Source organism: Sorex fumeus, unplaced genomic scaffold (assembly GCF_029834395.1).
Source record: "Sorex fumeus unplaced genomic scaffold, SorFum_2.1 ptg000128l, whole genome shotgun sequence".
In the NCBI taxonomy this organism is placed as follows: domain Eukaryota; kingdom Metazoa; phylum Chordata; class Mammalia; order Eulipotyphla; family Soricidae; genus Sorex; species Sorex fumeus.
In genome coordinates, this window is record NW_026606185.1 from 51,108,080 (window position 1) to 51,126,679 (window position 18,600).

An 18,600-nucleotide genomic window follows, 5' to 3' on the forward strand; every position below is an offset into this window, starting at 1 on the left:
TCCTTCCTTCCTTCCTTATTTCCTTCTTTCTTTTTAAAATGTCTTGTTTTTTTTTTTCCTTTTTGGGTCATACCCATCAATGCACAGGGTAACTCCTGGCTCTGCCTTAGGAATCACTCCTGGCAGTGCTCAGAGGACCATATGGGATGCTGGGGATCGAACCTGGGTCGCCCTGATGCCCCCCAACTCTCCTACCCACTAGACTATCACTCTGGCCCAGCAAGCGCCTCCTTCTGTTCCATCTTTCCACCCTGTGCTCAGGAGCTGCTCCCGGGGACCAGAGCCCACGGGTAGGCCCCTGCATTTCTTGAGCAGTACTTGGGAGTCCCCTTGTGCCCCCCCCCCCAACTCAGTTCCCAGAAAAGGAGCCAAACTGGAGATCGGGATGCATGCCTGGGGCCTTGGAGGAACTCAGACCCATCCCCCTGCCTTGCCCCAGCCACCCCACACTGGCCTCTGCGGGCAGGACCCCTCAGATGACATCCCGGGGGGGCTGTGCTGTTTTCTGCTTGGCCTTCACTTCTGCCTGAATGTTTCCTGGTCAGCTGAGCCCCTGGGGGGGACAGCTCAGACCGGACTATCCACTGCAGACCCACTTCCTGTCCTTCCTCTGGTCACCGCTGCTCTCCCCAGGTTTCTTCACCTGATTTGCCCCAGAAATGGCCCCCGCAGGCCTGCCTGGCTCTGGCCCTGCCCAGGGCTACTAAGAGCAGCTGTCCCTCCAGAGAAACAGGGAGCGAGGGAGCGTCCTGCGGGGGAAGCTGGTTTCCCGCTGCACCCAGCCAGCCCCCAGGCCTCTGCCCCTCTGTGGGGTGGGAGACCCCCCCCACAGGGATTGAGCAAAACTGAGTTGGGGGGGATCTCTCTGCCCCCTGACCCCCTGGCTCTCGAGCGGTCTTACCCCCATCTCCTTCTCCCCAGGGGAGACGCTGGCATTTCTGCCTCCTCACTGCTCCCCGCATGCCAGCTGGCTTCAGGGGCGCGGCACCCCCAGAGGTGTCCAGGCTCTCTGCTTGGTCGATCCCCCCTACCCCCTGCTCCTTCTCCTCCCCACCCACTTCTTCCTTCTCCAGCTGGAGACCAGGAGTGCTCGAGTCTAGGGGGGGACCCCAGTGCCGGGATGCACCGATGTGGGCGTTCCCACCACCCAGCCCCCGACGTTCGAACCCACCAAGAGGTGTTTCTCCAGAATGCGGCAGTGAGGGGGCCCTGAGCACCCCCCTTTCCTGCCCTCAGCTGTCTCCCACCCGAGACCGTGGGTCTGCCAGGGCTGGGGGTGGGGGGGGATGGTGCGTGTCCTCTTGCCAGTGGATGGACCCGTGTTTACTGAGAAGTGACCCTCGGGTTCAGTGGGGTGCTGAAAGGGCGCCCTCAGAGAACGGCCTGCTGTAGAGGGTGCCGGGGCATGGGGAGGGGAGGAGCCCCATCCCCAGAGGGTCTCGGCAAAGCCCAGGTGTCGGCCCAGCCCGGTGTGTGCCTGTCTCCCTGGTCCTGGCCTCTGGCTGTTACTTCCTGCACAGGCGGCAGCGCCCGGAGCCAGCTGGGAGCAGACACCTCCAGCCTCCCGCCTCATCATCCCTCCCGCACACCCGTGAGCGCGTCACGTTATTTTTATCCCGGGACACTGGCGGGGGCGGTGTTTGCTGGTGTCATCTGGGGAACGCACTTGAATGATCTGTTGTCCCAAGCGCTCCCAAATAAGTCGCGTGAAATGTGCGAAGCTGTCCGCATTTCAAACTCCCATCATTGGGCAGATGCAAGACCCGATTGCCGGGGTTCAGAGCTGCCAGCCCCAGGGCCTGAGCACCACCCCCCAATCACCGTCCTCTGTGGGTGGTTTGGGGACCATCAGGATGACGGTGCAGACCGTGGTTCTTCACTGTGGTTCTGCACCGTGGGGTGGGGTGGGGGGGATTGACACGGCCCTTTAGCGTCTCAGTGCCCTCTCTCCTCTCTCGTGTGGGCCCAGGAAACCTGAGGAAGGGCGGGAGGGATTTCATCTCAGCATAGGGATGGGAGGGCGTCCTGAGAGAAGGTTGTCGGCTGGAGAACGTGGTCACTGGCAGGGAATGTTCCACTCTGGAGAGAGAAGTGGCATTGGAATGTCTTGTATGAAGGGAGATTAAGCGGGTTCTCCTCCCCCGGCCCGACCAGGATTGCACAGGGGGCTCACCTGTCACTAGAAACATCTCCAAGGCTTCTTCAAATCAAGCCCACAAGCGTCTTATCCCGTTGCTTTTTTTTTTTTTTTGCTTTTTGGGTCACACCCAGTGATGCACAGGGGTTACTCCTGGCTCTGCACTCAGGGATCATTCCTGGCGGTGCTTGGGGGACCCTATGGGATGCTGGGGATTGAACCCAGGTCAGCTGCATGCAAGGCAAACGCCCTCCCCACCGTGCTATCACTCTGCCCACCCCCTACCCCTGCTCTTTTATACCCAACTCTGCATTCTCCCAGACAGGCAGGAGAAACCGGAGAAGCAGGAAGATCCTGCAGCGTTTTCGACTCTAGTTGAATAAAGAAAATCATCCGAGCTAGCTGTGCCCGCACCCGGGCTCCCACGCCAGCCAGCCAGCCAGCCCGTCTCATCCCTGTACGAGATGTTGGCAGCACCCACTCCCCACCCCCTCCTGCTCCAATCTGCACAGGTGCTCGCCCACCTGACTCCCACTCCAGGCTGGCCGCAGAGCAAAAACCCAGACAGGCTGTCCCAGCCCTTAGCTGTTCCCAAGTCAAAGGTTTTCATTCTTGGGGTTCGGTGAGAAAGTGGGAGGTCTCGGGGCTGTGAGGCGTCAGAGCGTCCAGGCCAGTCAGCTTTGGCCCCCGCGGTCCTTGTTCTGGTGCTGCCTGCAGTTTTGCTAATGAATTCAGACACAGAGGTTTTGTTCTGTGTTTTCCACACTTGCACGCCACGTGGGAGAGATCCCTCAGAAAGGTCCCGCGGGAGTCCACCCTGCCCACCGCCTGCCCCTGGTCAGTCTTCCCCCCGACCCCCACCGCACCGGAGCCCATCTGGGTAGCAGCCCCCAGCTCAGGGCCCAGCAGACGGTACTGAGTGCTTCTCCCAGCCAGCACCCCTGCAGCGCTGGCCGCACTGTGGACATGGAGTCCAGATGCTCTGACCACACAGAACAACATGTTGCTCCAGGCTGGGCCTGACGCAAGCACCGTGGGCCGTGTCTTTTCCAGAAAGTAGCAGACTTCCGCCCCTCCGCCTTCCCCCAGCCCGTCCCTGCAGACCCATTTCACAGATGCAGACTCCGACCTTCGTGCTCTCGGTCCCAGCTCCCCTGCGAGCTCCCTGGCCACAGTTGCCGCTTTGCCACCACCCAGTAAATAAGCTGAGATACAGCTTGAGGAGAGACGTCTGTGTCTCCCTTGCCGCCCCCCGACACCTGCCCCTGGGGGTACTGTCCCCTGCTTATTCGTGTCAGGCTGGGAGGCCAGCAGTGGTGGCCCTGCTCAAAGTCGAATGGTTCGGGGCTCCAAGGCTGAGTCATCCTGGAATCCCCGTGACAGGCTAACTCTTTTCGTGAACATTTCAAGGGGTTTTTCCCCCCACTCAGCATCTATAAATAGTTTAATAACGCCTGTGTAAGCCTCTATTTTTAATCAGCAGCCCTCCAGACGGTCTCGGGGAGAATGAGGCTGCATGCTTCACGGAGGGTTTCACACGTCTTCGCTCCAGTCAGTGGCTTCCAGAACGTGGCCTGGCCCCAATCAGTGGCAGCACCAGGGGCTCCTTGGACAGTGTTTCTGCCTGGGGGTGACCACCCGACCCTCTGGGAAAAAACCGGGACTGGCAGGAAGGCAGAACCCCCTGGCCGCAGAGTCTGGGACGTGGAGGGAGGAAGGGAGCAGGTTTCAGGCTGCTCCCCCAGGGAAACCGTCTGACGGACACCTGCCCACAGAGCCCTGCTGCCTCCCGCCGGCCACCACCTTGAGCCGGGAGGTGCCTGCATCCCCATCACGCCCCAGTCATCCCTTCTCATAAAGAAGAGGGCACAGGGAGAACACAGACAGGGATGCTGGTGGCTGAGCTTGTGGCCATGCTGGAGTGTCCTTGGCTTGGCTCAGCCCCTCCGGGAGCTGCAGCCCAACCACACCCCCTCCTTCCCCATCTGACCTGCCTGGGCTGGTGCCAGCCCCTCCCACCCCCACCCCTCCGCCTCCCCCAGTCCCTGCCTCCTCCAGCCCTGTAAGCACTGTCTAGGCAGCCTGACTAGCAATGCCGGAAGCTAGGCCCTCGCCTTGGGGGGGGTGGGGAGGGGGTCTGAAGTACAGGGCAGAAGCAGAGCACAGCTGTCACGTCTCTAGGTGTCCCCCCAAGGGTCCCAGAGGGAGGACCAGCCAGTGGGGCCGAATCCGGGAAGGCTGAGCAGTGCCAAGGTCTTGGGGGAAGCAAAGCTCTGTGTGAATGGGGGCACCGAGGGACAGCAGGGGGTCACTGAGTCACTGCTGCTCAACCTGTTGGCAGAGCAGTGACCTCACAGGTGGGGAAGCAGTGTCTGGTCACCCCGTGTCCCGTCCCGTTCTCCTGCTTGTCTGTGCCTGGCCAGTGGCACCGTGTTCTCGGGGTGGGCTCACCCGGCAAGAGGGATTCCTACTACCTTAGCACTCTGTCGAACTCCCCTGCCCGCCCTCCCTGCCCAGGCTGAAAGGAAAACTTGCAGCCACTTCTGGGGCTTTTCAAGGCCACAGGCATGCGGGGACTAACGTTCCCCCCCCCCTCCCCCCGCCCTGCTACCGCCGCCAGAGAATGAGGCTTCTTCGCGCCTGCCTAAGTGTGAGACAGAATTCCCACTGAATCAGCCCGACTTCTCGGCTTCTCCCTGGGGCGCTGGGCCGACTCCCTCCACCTTCCTACAGATCAGCAGAGCTGAGGCGACTTGACCTGATTTTGCCAACCGAAATATCCTGGGCGCTCACTCACATCCCCAGAACCTTCTGGATTTGACTTGGAAGTGACTTGTGGTAGTTCCCGGCCATGATGCACGCATGGCCTTCGCTGGAGATGCGGGAGCTAGTTGGGAGTCTGAACCACCGTTCACCGAGAAGGTGTGCAGTGATTTTGTAGTGAGAGCAGGTAGAGGGCTGGCCTTTCAGCACGATGGTCATGACTGTGGATGGATTCAGCAGGTTCAAGATCATCCCTTGGAATATCGCCCATCACTTCTTTAGGGGGTAGCACTGTAGCACTGTCCTCCCGTTGATCACCGATTTGCTCGAGCGGGCCCAGTAATGTCTCCATTGTGAGACTTGTTACTGTGTCTGACATATCGAATACGTCACGGATAGCTTGCCAGGCTTTGCCGTGAGGGCGAGATACTCTCGGTAGCTTGCCAGGCTCTCTAAGAGGGGTGGAGGAATCGAACCCGGGTCGGCCAGGCCAGCCTCGGGCAAGGCAAACGCCCTACTACTGTGCTATCACTCCAGTAGGGTGTGGGATTCAAAATCACATAGGGAGTTTGACTGTGATGTTCAGGAGCGTTGGCATGGGTGGAAGGCACCCTGATGAACCCAGGCTGGGGGGTCTGTGGTCCCAGTCTTTAATCTGTCACAGAATGAATGCCTTGATCCAGCTCTGGCCAATCAGGGGGCCTCATTTCCATATTCCCCAGTGATTGGTCAGGGGTGGCAGTCACGTGACAGGTAGGGCCAATCAGACTCCTTCCCTGAGATTTGTAGGATGGACCTTGGGAGGCGTTCCCAGTTGGGGTATCTGTCATCCTTAGATACCAAGCTCTGGACCCCCATCCTTGCCATGGCAAAGGGAGGTCCTGGCGGGAGAGAAGGGCATCAGAGCACCAGTGAAATGGGCAGGGTGGAGAGCGGGAAGCAGACCTGGCACGGTTGTGTGGATGCTTGTCCATGGGCCCCTCTGCCTATAAGCCAGCTCCCCCCCCCCCCCCCCGTTTGATTAAGCTCTTTTCAGACGGGCAGTACCCCCCGCTGGGGGCCTGTGCTGGCAGTGTCTGGGGACAGAGAACAGAGAGAGGTGGCGGGACCGAGGCTGTGTGTGGGATGGGGGTGACTGGGCCTGGTGGTCAGGTTGACTCAGGTGGGTTACAGTCCAGCACCTGAAGGCCTGAGAATACCAGCAAGGCCCAGAGGGACTGGATGTGGCAACCCCTGAGCCAGGCCAGGGGCCCGGCGGAACTGAACTGAGACTGGAGGGTGCCCTCGGTGGGGCCTGGGTCTGCCCTCTGCTCAGAGAGACCCCCACCTGGGCCTCTGGGCACCTCCTGGGCCCTGCTTACAATGTCATGTCCCCGAGACAGGCTGCCTCTGCGCTCTCATCCAGCCTAAAGCTGCTTGGCTCGGGGATGTCTGTCCCCTGGGAATCCCGTTGCAAGGCTGGGGTCAGGTGTGTTCCCTTTCTAAGGGGTGTGGCCTGGGGCTCGAAGGAGCACTGTCCCAGGGAAAGGCTGCTGAAGCCTCGGGACCCCACGGAGGCACCACCCCAAACACGAGTGCCGAGGGCCCCCCAGAAATACAGCAAGGCCAGGAGGGTGGGCCTGGGTCCGCCGTGTCAGAAGGGCAGGAAGGACCATGGAACAAAAAACCTGGAACAAATCCAAGTCTGAGCCACACAGAAAGCAGGGCAGCCCTGGGGTCGGGGCCCCGGGCTATGGTGGGCAGCACCATGCCTGGCCAGGGCCCAAGGTTGGCCTCCTCGTGCCGCCCTGCATCTCGGGGCCACTCACCCCCCCCCCCAGCACCGCCAGAGAGGCCCAAACAACAACAGCCCAACAGAGCCCAACGGGGAGCTGGAAAATGACTTCCCTCTTTCCAATATTAAGACCGTCTGATGCTCTTTCCAGGAGGAGACCAGCCCGGGCCCTGCCCCGGTGGCACAAGGCTCCATCCATGTCCCGTGCCCGGCCCTCCCCATCCCCCCCAACTGCCCAAGGAAAAAGCCGCTTCCTGCCAGCGAGCACTTTCTCCTCCTCCTCCTCCTCCTCCTCCTCCCTGAGGTGGGAGGTGGCAGAGGCAGCCACGACAGCCTCCCCCCGGCTTCGGGGGTCACTCGTGGTGAGGGGGAGGCCGCCACGGCGGTGGGTTTGCAGCGCGCTGGGGCCGCCCCTGCACGGGGGGAAGTTTCCCGAGACACAGCCAGCCTTGTGTGTGCTGACTCCTCCCTGCTCCCGGGGCCGAGGCATCCGCGGTGGCGACGGCAGGGAGGGGGAAGGGGGGGTGCTTCCCCCCACCCCCACCCCTCGCCTGCACACAGCTGTTTTTGGCTTGACCACAGGACTCGCTCATGCCACAGTTCATGCGGTTCTCCAGCGCCGGGAAGAATTTCCCAGAATGCCTTGAGAAACCTGAGACACTGAATGGCTTTTCAGGCCTTATTGATGTGGCCGGTGCAGGAAACAGCAGTAGGTCAATAAATAGTTTTAGGCAGGAAACGGGGCTTAAATGGTAGCCTTCAAGTTTGGGGAAAGGCACTCGGGCTTGCTGGGCCGGAGTCTGCCAGTCAGGGGGGTGACGGGAGGGGGGTGCAGGGGGGGCTGGAGGGGGGAGCAGGAGCCACATGCCAGTCTTTGAAATGGCTGCCACCAATCGGAGGCTCCTTGCTGGTTCTGGATGCGAGAGGCCGGGGCGGAGGGCAGGGCCCTGGACCCAGGGGAGGGCTGGTTTCGGTTGGCAGAAAAGAGCGCCTTGTTCCAGAGGAGAAGCTGGCAGTCGGCGGGCCGTGTGCCGCCAAGGAGGGACGCATAGGCGAGTTTTTGGTGTCCTGTGGGCTGGGCACTTCCCAGCCCCTTCTTCCCCCCCCCCCCCCCCCCCATCCAGGGAGAATCCCCGAGCCGGCCTCCGCCTCCCAGTGTCGTTGCATTGACCTCGGCCAAGGCGCGAGTCCCAGAAGCAGGGCCATGGGCTTCTTCCATCACCGGTTTCCTGACTATGAAAGGAAACTCGCAACCAAAGAGTAGGGAGATTCAGAGAAGAATCCAAAGTGCTTCTAGGGGACCGGAGTGATAGCACAGCAGGGAGGGTATTTGCTTTGGAAGCAGCTGACCCGGGTTCGAGCCCTGGCATCCCTTATGGTCCCCTGAGCGCCATCAGGAGTAATTCCTGAATGCAGAACCAGGAGTAACTCCTGAGCATCGCCAGATATGACCCAAAAACAAACAAAAAGTGAAGAATAGGGGCTGAAGAGAGGTAGGTAGAGATGGTGCCGGGGAAAGGCACTGGCCTTGCATGCAGCTGACCCCAGGATACTGGGAACCCCCACACACACCAAAACAAAACCCAAAAGAAGAGAAAAGAAGGCTTGCTCTCTGAAGCCTCAGTCTTCCTTGCTTGTTTGCCGACTTGTTCTCTCAAACCCATGCTCTCTTTTAAATATATATTTCCTCTCCTCTCCTCATGTTTCTCCAAGTAAATTTTGCCCAGTAAAAACTACCTTGCTTGGGGCTGGAGCAATAGCACAGCAGGTAGGGTATTTGCCTTGCATGCGGCCGACCCGGGTTTGATTCCCAGCATTCCATGTTGTCCCTCGAGCACCGCCAAGAGTAATTCCTGAGTGCATGAGCCAGGAGTAACCCCTATGTATCACTGGGTGTGACCCAAAAAAGCAAAAAAAAAAAAAAAAACTACCTTGCTTCACAAAAAAGAGGGGGGGGAGAAGAAAAAGAAAGTGAATGCATTCCAATGCCAAAGAATAATTACTGTTAACACTATTTGTCATCTCTTTTGCTCTTAAAAAATATGCATCCAAAAAGACAAAATCATCTGATTTGATGCTATGTCAGTGCATCTAGAAAGTATCATGCTGTGTGAAGTAAGTCAGAATGGGACATGAGAATGACCTCTCTCATATGTGGGATGTAAAGAAAGATAGAGAGGGAATAACCAGTGTCCAATGACAATGAGCCTGAGAACAGGTCTACAGAATGGAGATTACTGTGGTGAGGATGGGAAGGAGATAGTTTAAAGAGGAATGGGACACTCTGGTGTAGGGTGTGGTGCTAGAACTGTATGTAAGAAACTTATGATCAACAATATTGTAAATAACAGGCCTAAAATAAAAAAATAAAATATTTATTTGAAATGCAAAAAAAAAAAATATGCATCCAGGGGCGGAGCGATAACACAGTGGGGAGAGCATTTGCCTTGCACATGACTGACCCAGGTTCAATCCCCGGCATCCCATATGATCCCCTGAGCAATGCCAAGAGTAACTCCTGAGTGCAGAGCCAGGAATAACTCCTGAGTGCATGAGCCAGGAGTAACCCTTGTGCATCGCCAGGTGTGACCCAAAAAGCAAAAATAAATAAATAAATATGCATCCAGGGGCAGAGCGATAGCACAGTGGGGAGGGCATTTGCCTTGCACATGGCTGACCCAGGTTCAATCTCCAGCATCCCATATGGTCCCTGAGCACCGCCAGAAGTAACTCCTGAGTGAAGAGCCAGGAGTAACCCCTGTGCATTGCCGGGTGTGACCCAGAAAGCAAATATATATTTATGCATCTAGTAAGCCATATTGGAGTATGCCTTGAGCATAACCACCCCCCGCCACGAAAAAAAAAAAAAGATAAAATAAATTGTCTTCAGTATTTTTGGTTTTCTTTTTGTTCTGTTTGGGTGGGGGTGGACCACACCTGGTGATGCTTTGGTGCTGCTCTTGGCACAGTGCTCGGGGGCTCCTCCTGACCCTTGAGGGGACATGCGGTGCTGGAGATCCAAGTCGGGGCTTCCAGCATGCGAAAGCACGTGCTCCAGCCCTTTCAGCAGTCTCTTCCGCCTTCGTGGAGGAGAGCTTTATCGAGCAAAGGCAATTTGCTTCTGCTCTTTTCTCTTTCACAGTATAGAGCCAAGTCCCGTCCCTGTGCTATTTTGAACTTCTCATAAACATCATTTTTAATGGGCACGTGAATCATCATCTTCTTAATCATTTCCCTATTGTTGGATGCTCAGGTTGTTCCATTTTTGTGTGCATTAAGCTAATTTTTCCTGTCATTTTTTAATTATTTCCTTATGATAATTATCCAGAAGTGCCATTACTGGATCAAACAATAAGAGTGCCTGGAAGGCTGACTTGAAGGTTGCTCGGGAAAGGGGTCCCAACTCACAGTGCTGGGATTCCCTGTCTCCTGCCCCCCCACCTCAACAGCCTCACATCGGCTGTGCAGGTTCTCAGCTTACTAGTACAGTAGGGGTGGGGGTGGGGGTGGGAGGCGGAGAGGAGACCATTTTTCCACCCATTTTGATGGCTACTGAGATTTGACTGGTTTTTTTGTCAGCAGTTCAGCTGGACAGAGAATTATCTTTTAATGGCTGCGAGAGATGGTTCACAACATTCATTAGAAATTGGAACAAGATCCATACGCGCTGAGCCCTCAGACCTTGTCACGCTTACGACAGTGTTATGTCACGCTTCCCCCCGCCACCCCCCCACCCCGCCGCCTGCCTTCACATCCCTGCTGCCTCCTTTCTTCGTGCAGAAAAAAACCTCCCCTGAACCTATTGTCCATAGATACTCAGGTCAGTTTTCCCCCAGTTGCTATGGTTGGTGGACTGTTGTTGTTTCTTTTTCCCTAGTTCATCTGGAATTCATTTTAGAACCAGTCTTAGTTATCCTTCCCGACTTAGAAAGCTGTGCCAGCCCCCGTGCGTGAGTGAGTGTGCGTCCTTCCGTCTGGGGGCCTCCGGGGACCATGTCATAAGCCATTCTAGAAGCCAGATTTGCTTCCAGGCTGTCAGATAAGCTGCCCATCCTCAGGTCCTTTTTATACCCTTTTGACTGTTTGGCCTTAGAATAGGTGAAAAGTAATACACACATACACACACACACACACACACACACACACACACACACACATTCTGGGTTTTGGTGGGGGGTTTTTTTTGGGGGGAGGCTTAGGGGGAATACCCTGCAGTGCCAGGATTCCTTCTGGCTTTGCACTCAGGAATTGCTTGGGGGGCCATATGGGATGCTGGGGGTGGAACCCGGGTCGGCCTCATGCAAGGCAAGCATCTTACCCACTATACTATCACTCTGGCCCTGATTTGTTTTGTTTAAGGCCTCACCCAGCAGGGCTCAGGGGTTCCTCCTGGCTCTGCACTCAGGAATTACTCTGGCAGTGCTCAGGGGACCATATGGGATGCTGGGGATCAAACCTGGGTCAGCTGCGTGCCAGACCAGCCCACCCCTCCACCCCCCCCCCCAACTGTCCTATGGCTTTGGCCTCCCCTAATTCTGTTTTGTTTTGATTTCAAGCTATGTGCCCTCCTAATCTTTCAAATTCCTTTCTGGGTGATTTTTTTTCCTAAAGTCTCCATTTACACCCCCCCTTTTTTTTCCTCCAAGAAGTTCCCACCAGAATAGAGAGAAGAAATGACATTCAAAGAAATGAATCAGGTGGAGAATCACCCCTTTACAATGCTCTCTAACGTGAAGGACTAGTATATGTTTCTTCACTTGTCTGAGGCTTGCTGTTGCAATAGGGAGAGAATTCACAGGGCTGGGCGCAGGCCTGGGCATCACGGGGCTCGAGCAGCCCCCCACCACCAGACCCCCAAGCATTGAAGTCCGCACAGTCCCCTGCATCCAGGAATGACACCCCCTGCTTATTCACTGCAGAGATTCCTCTGCCAATTCAGACTTTCTCCCGAGTCAGTTTAGTTCCTCGGTCACTTTATGGAAGCCTGGCCTTCATAGCGCCTTCTCTTTATCTTGTGTTGCTTTACTAAATGAGTTTTTCTGCATTAAAATAATCTCACTGCTTAATCCTGTGATTCAGAGGTGTTGAGGGCTGGACGGACGGTACAGTGGGGAGGGCACTTGCCTTGCACACAGTCGACCTGGGTTCCATCCCCGGCACCCCATATGGTCCCCCGAGCACTGCCAGGAGTGAACTCTGAGCACAGAATCAGGACTAAGCCCTGAGCACCACCCAGTCTGAACCCCACATTTTAAGAATGTTGTTTTTAGTTTCTTTGTCCGTCTAAATACTCTTATTAGGCACTAATATCTCCGGTTAATCCTCATCATTACAAAGAGTTCTCTTGGGGTTTTCAGGCATGTAATCATATCAAACCATTTGACCCCCTTCTCTCCAAGGGTCATGGGTGCTACTGTTTTATTCATCACGTCTATTGATACAATATATGACGTTATAGATTTTCCGATACTAAATCATCCTTGCCTCCCTGGGATAAAATCTATTTGGTTTTAATGGGTCTTCTTGCTAGTGCTTCTTCTAGGGCTTCCACATCTGCCCACTTCAGAGAGTTTGGCCCGTACTGTTCTTTATTCCCATTCTGAGATTTCGTGGATACAGAAGTGTAAAAACTTGCTTTTGTCTGTGTTCTTACTCATTATATAGCACTGCAGTTGTTTGATTATTCAGGGTTTGGGTTTATTCCTTTTTGGGGATACATCTTTACCTTTCATTATATCTTTGGTCACATTCCACAAAGCTAATTACTCTTTATTTCCAGAAGAATGTATTTGTATATTTGATTTCTTTTTGGGGGGGTGTCTTTGGTGCTCAGGGAGTACTTCCAGCTCTTTGCTCAGGGGACTGTGGGGTGCTGGGCACTGAACCCAGAACCCCAGCATGCAAAGAACGTGCCCTGCCTGTGAACCTTCTCTTCAGTCCTGATTCCATCTTTCTTTAGGAGCTTACATTTTAATCACTCAAGAATCTTCATTTTAATCATCCAAGAGTATATTTTGACCACCCAAATCACCTTTAAGATAATTATGAAGTCTTAGTTCAAGTATGTATGATGTCCACGATTTGAAATTTTAGTAGTTGCATCTTACAGTGAGACTAGCCGATTGCATCGATTACATTGTTCATTGATGACATTATTCAAATCATGCAATTTATTGACTTTTCCTTATTCATTTATCCACCCAGTGCTGTTGGTTTTATTTCTCATCATTTTGTGTATGTGTGTGTGTGTGTGTGTGTGTGTGTGTGTTTCAATAGCTTTTGTTGATGTATTTTGAGCCTGTGCTGCCTGGTATTTCCCGTTATCCATTGTGGATTGTCTGGTCTTCTCCATATAAACAGCTTTTTTTTTTCTAATATTCACTATTATCTTGAAAATGACTTGGATTTTGCCAGTTCTTTAATTATACTTCCTTTTGCCCATCCACCCCTTAATTTTATAGATCCAGTTTTCAAATCTGCACATCCTAGTGCTAGTGCGCTTTTGTTGTTGTTGTTGTTTGTTGTTGTTGGGGGCAGGGGCGTGTTAGAGGGGAAGTGTCCAGGGACCACGCCTGGCAGGGCTCAGGGGACCGTAAGGGATGCAGGGATCAAACCCGCGTCAGATCCACTCAGGATGAGTGCCCCACCTGCTGTACCAGCCTCCATCCCCTTTGGCCATTTCTGGTCCCCCTTACCTGCCCTTTGCTGTTGTGGCAAGGACGGGGATCACATGGGCTTGGTCCTGGTGTTCCCACACATCCACCCTGAGACTCACATCCCTGGTGCTGGTTTTCACTGTTGGCTTGGTGCGGGGTGCAGGGGGCGGAGTGCCTGCACACCACTGACGGTGCCCTGCAGACCATGCACTGCAGGACGGTGCTCACTGGGCCATGTGGGCAGCACCAGGAGTCAGACTCCTGCTTGCTAGGCAAAGGCTTTTGACACGGAGCCGACCCAGACCCCAGCCTTTGGGAATTTAGGCTTGGGTTCTTAAAGCCCTACTGCTGTGCAGTTCCTATTCAAAGTACATTTTTAAATGTCTTCTTTTAAAGATCATTTCTGATTTTTTTTTCACTCCACCTTGATCATTTTTTTACTCCAAATGATAATTTCTTACATTGACTTAACTTCCCGAGTTTACCTTCAAGTTTCACTTCTAGTCTGTCTATACTATGATTTCCTCTGGATTGAATGATACATTATTGACCGGAGCAGGCATGAAAGAAAACCATTGATCTGGGGCTGGAGTGATAGCACAGCAGGTAGGTCGCTTCCCTCGAATACAGCAAATCCAGTCTCAACCCCCAGCATCACATATGAATCCCCCAGGCACCGCCAGGAGTAATTCCTGAATACAGAGCCAGGAGTAACCCCTGAGCATGACTGGGTATGACCCAAAGAAATCCCCCCCCAAAAAATAAAGCAACCCAGAATATCCTTAGATATTTTGAATTATCGCCCCTCTCGGAGAGCCCGGCAAGCTACCGAGAGTATTCAATATGCCAGACACAGTAACAACAAAGTCTCCAATGGAGACGTTACTGGGCCCGCTCGAGCAAATCTTTAGTTATAGTTTACAAAAAAAGACATAATATCAAGTCTGCCATCAACCGTTCCCTATTGTCTGACTTAGTTATAATAGTGCAGTCACGTTGTCACCCAATCCGTCTCCATTCTTCGTTCGCATTTCGCAGCAACTCTTCATCCACCCATGTCCCCTGGACCCTGGGGCTTCCCAAGCTCCATCCTGTCTCTGGGAATCTCAGTGGTCTCCATATCAATCTAAGTGCCCAGGAAGTAGCCCAGGAAGTGGCCCAGGTGGAAAAGCACCTCCCTTGCTTGCATGAGCCTCTGAGTCCTGCCCCCAGCACTGCATGTCCCATCCCTTCCTCCAGCACTGTTGAGCGTGGCCCCCACAATATCATTTTTTTTTGTATTTTATTTCTTTTTTCATTTTTTTGTCCTCTTAGCATTTTATTTTATTTTATTTATTTATTTTGTGAAACACCATGAGGTACTCGGAGAGCCTGGCAAGCTACCGAGAGTATTCGATATGCCAGACACAGTAACAACAAAGTCTCCAATGGAGACGTTACTGGGCCCGCTCGAGCAAATCGACGATCAACGGGAGGGCCTTTACCTTTACCATGAGGTACAATTATAGACTTACAAATTTTTGTGCTTGGGTTTCAGTTATACGATGATCAAGTGCCCATTACTCCACCAGCGCCCATCCTCCACCACCACAGGTCCCAGCATCCCTCCCACCCCCCACCCCCACCCCATCCCACCAAAAGTGGGGAAAAATGTTCCTTCTTTTGTGACTGACTTATTTCCCTTCTTGTCATGTCTCTGTGGTTCACCCACGTGACAGTCATTATCAGAATCCCCTTCCTCTTCCAGGCTGAGTAATATTCCTTTGTGCATCCGTGCAGCATTGCATGGGCCCACTCATCCATCCATGCATGGGCTCTGGGCTTGCTTCCACCTCATAGCTGTTGGAAATGCCACTGCCCTGGCCACAAAGGGTGTCGCTGTCTTGTGAAGATCTTGCTTTCCATTGCTGGGCCGTAGGGTACCTCTAGACTTCATGCCTTGAGGAAGCGCATGCTGTTTTCTCATGGCAGCTGTTCTGTGGAATGTTTTGAGAGATAAGCATGTAGGTGGGATATTTTTTGTTGTTATTCAAAAACATTGGCTTATGTAAGATGTCTCTGCCGCTCTCACTTTCGGCTCCGTGTGTTCCTTTCCGCCAAACATAGGAAGATGTTCCTTCGATGTCTGGATTTTATCAAATATAGAAGTAGAAGGCCAACCATATTTTTATTCCTTTGTTTAAAATAAATAAATAAATAAATAACACAAGGGTGTTTTTTTTTTCCTTCAGAGCTGTTTTTAGAAGTTTTCCCCTTGACTTCAAATGAAAAAAAAAAAAAAGTTTTCCTGCTGAGTACAAATGGTGGGAACACGACAGGTCCTTGTCGCTGGAAGGCCTACCTAGTTCTTCCTTGTTTGGCCTTTTTTTTTTTTGGTTTGCTTCGGGTTGTTTGCAGCGTGTTCGGTCCCACGTCTGTGGCTGTCCTCTGTGGAGGTGCCTGTCACGCCAAGGGCGCGTGGCCTGGCTCGTGCTGCCGCTCGCTTTTCATTTTTCCACCCGTGTCTATCTGTGTCTCCTGCACCCACGCTGGCCTCCCCCGCCTCTGTTCACCTGCCTCTTCAGTTTCTCATTCCCATCGGCCATCACCTGCTCCCTGGCCCCATCTCACACTTTGTGTCGGCCTAAGGTTTAGCTCATCACCTGTTCCTTGTTTGACTTTTCTGTTGGGTTTTGTGGTGGAGATGGAGGTCAGGGGGTGTCTAGGGAGGAACTTTGTGCCTCCACAGAAGGCCTTCAGGATGTGGGAGAGGCTCCAGCCGCTAGACGTGGGTCCTTGGCTGGGCTTCGTCACCTTCCCACGCCAGGGACTAGGCATCAGGCGGCAGCTCTGTGCCGTGGGCAGCAAAGCCCACGTGCACTGCCCCCTGAGCTCCATCCTGGCCCCGTGATTCCCTCTTGTGTGACCCGTCTTCCTTTTTTTTGTCTTTTGGGTCACATCCAGCAATGCTCAGGGGTTACTCCTGGCTCATGCACTCAGGAACCACTCCTGGCGGTGCTTGGGGGACCATATGGGATGCCAGGGATTGAACCCGGGTCGGCCACATGCAAGGCAAAGGCCCTACCCACTGTGCTATCGCTCCAGAAGTGACCAGTCTTCTTTTTTTTATTATTATTATTATTAGTGAAGCACCATGAGGTACAGTTGTAGATTTACAAATCTTTGTGCTTGAGTTTCGGTCACACAATGATCAAATACCCATCCCTCCACCAGTGCCCATTTCCCCCCACCCCCTCTCCCACCCTGCCTCTGTGGCAGGGCATTCCCCTTTGTTCTCTCTCTCCTTTTGGGTGTTGTGGTCTGCAAAAGAGGCATTGAGTGGCAATCATGTTCAGTCCATAGTCTACTTTCAACATGCATCTCCCCTCCTGGGAGGATCCTCCAAACACCCTTTATTTGGTGTTCCCTTCTCTATCTGAACTGCCCTTTCGCCTAGAATATCCGGCTGGCCTCTAAGCTATGGAGTAATCCTCCTGGTGACCAGTCTTCTTAACTACCACAGAACCCCTTGCAGCTTACAAGCGTGTGAAATGTTTGTATGTTTGAGGGGTTCGGTTTTGTTTGCTTGTTTTCTGTCATGCCACACCCAGCGATGCTTAGAGGTTACTCCTGGTTCTCATTCCTGGCAGCGGTCAGGGAACCCTAGGAGGTTGATTGAACCCGCAACCATTGGTCATGTGCCAGGCAAGCGCCCTACCCACTGGACTATCTCTCTGGCCCCCTGGGGGTTCCATGTTGTTCTGCATCCACCACCAAAGTGCCTTGGGGCTGCTGTTCTCACCGACATCAACTCTCGCATGTTTTGCACAAGGAGCCTTTTAGGGCGCTGGTTTGGTATTTATCGTCGTCAGCATTGGCAGAGGAGTGCATTTCCCCGAGGTCGCCAGCTGGGCCCGAGTTCCCCGGCCTCCTTGATGCTCTCTGCTCCCTCACCTCTGCTTGCTAAACTCAGTGACTTTTGTGGATCCTTCAGGGACCCCCTGGGGCGTGCTCGGTGTCTGTTGGGGCTAACAGTCCCCTCCTCAGACACCTCAAACCGGTGGGTGACTCCGGGGCCCCGTGCTGCCCCGGTCCCTGCTGGCTGGCAGCCTACCACGGAGCCCTGCCTTCTCGAGAGACTCCCAGCTCATGCAGAACCCTGAGTGCCTGCCTGCGGTTATCCGGAGGAAACAGAGACCAGCTCAGATGCAGTTTGGGAAACTCCAGTCCTAGCTTCTCACGGCCTCACCGGCCTTAGCCTCTGACCCCCTCCCTTACCCTCCGGCCCCACAGCACCCCGAGAAAGGCTGTGTGCGGTTGTGCCCCCGGGCTGATGGCGGTGCCGGCCACATCTCGGCCTCCTCAGCGCCTGCTTCGGGCAGCATCTGGGTGGCAGCCCGTTAGCTGACCTGCTCCTCCCGCTCAGAGCTGGCCTCAGCCCTCCCATGTCTGCGTCCATGGGCGTTTCTGTGGAGCTGGGGTCCCGGCCAAAGGGATGGGGGTCGGACAGGGTTCGAGGGACGGGGGTCGGACAGGGCTGGCAGTGGCATGGGCCTGACTGGGGTTCTGTGCCTCCGCAGAAGGACTTCACGGTGCGGGAGGAACTGCAGCAGCGGGACGTGGAGCGCTGGCTGGGCTTCGTCACCTTCCTGTGCCAGGTGTTCGGCACCATGAGGAGCAGCACCGGGGAGCCCTTCCGCGTGCTCGTCTGCCCCATCTACACCTGCCTCAGGGAGGTAAGAGCCCCCTTCCCCCGCCCCCGCCCCATCTACACCTGCCCGGGAGCTCAGAGCCCACACCCAGAGGGCAGCGGGATGACCCACTCGGGGAATGACGGCCCTTCCATCCTCCCCCTTCGTCAGGGAGAGCGATGGCCCCCACTGCTGGCCCCTGAAGCCAGGGTTTCCTTTCTTGGCATTCCGCAAGGGCAATGCGCCCTTTCCCCCTCGGCTGCCTGCGGTTTGGGGGCCCGGCCTGCGGAAGCAGGCCTGGGGTGGTGAGTGGATCTCAGGAGTGGTTTGGTTTCCCACTGAATTCTTTCTGTGCTGCAGGGGAGATGGATCACACCTGACAGTGCTCAGGAGCTGCTTCGGGCTCTGTGCTCAGGGCCACTCCTTAGAGTGACTATTAGGGACCATTTGCGTCGGGAATTAAACCAGGGTCAGTCACGCACAGGGCGAACACCTTAACCTCTATTGAATCACTCTGTGTGTCTGTGTGTCTGTGTGTGTGTGTGGGGTGTGTGTGTGTGTGTGTGTGTGTGTGTGTGTGTGTGTGTATGTATGTTGGGG

General features: G+C 54.5%; 1 protein-coding gene across 1 annotated transcript in view; it reads left to right on the forward strand.

The window, feature by feature from the left end:
- CTIF (cap binding complex dependent translation initiation factor) overlaps positions 1 to 18,600 on the forward strand; it is a 159,976-nt gene that overhangs the window by 106,705 nt on the left and 34,671 nt on the right. The window contains exon 9 of the mRNA XM_056137942.1: positions 17,890 to 18,045. Within this exon, the coding sequence (XP_055993917.1) occupies positions 17,890 to 18,045 (156 nt within the window). The remainder of the gene's footprint in view (positions 1 to 17,889; positions 18,046 to 18,600) is intronic.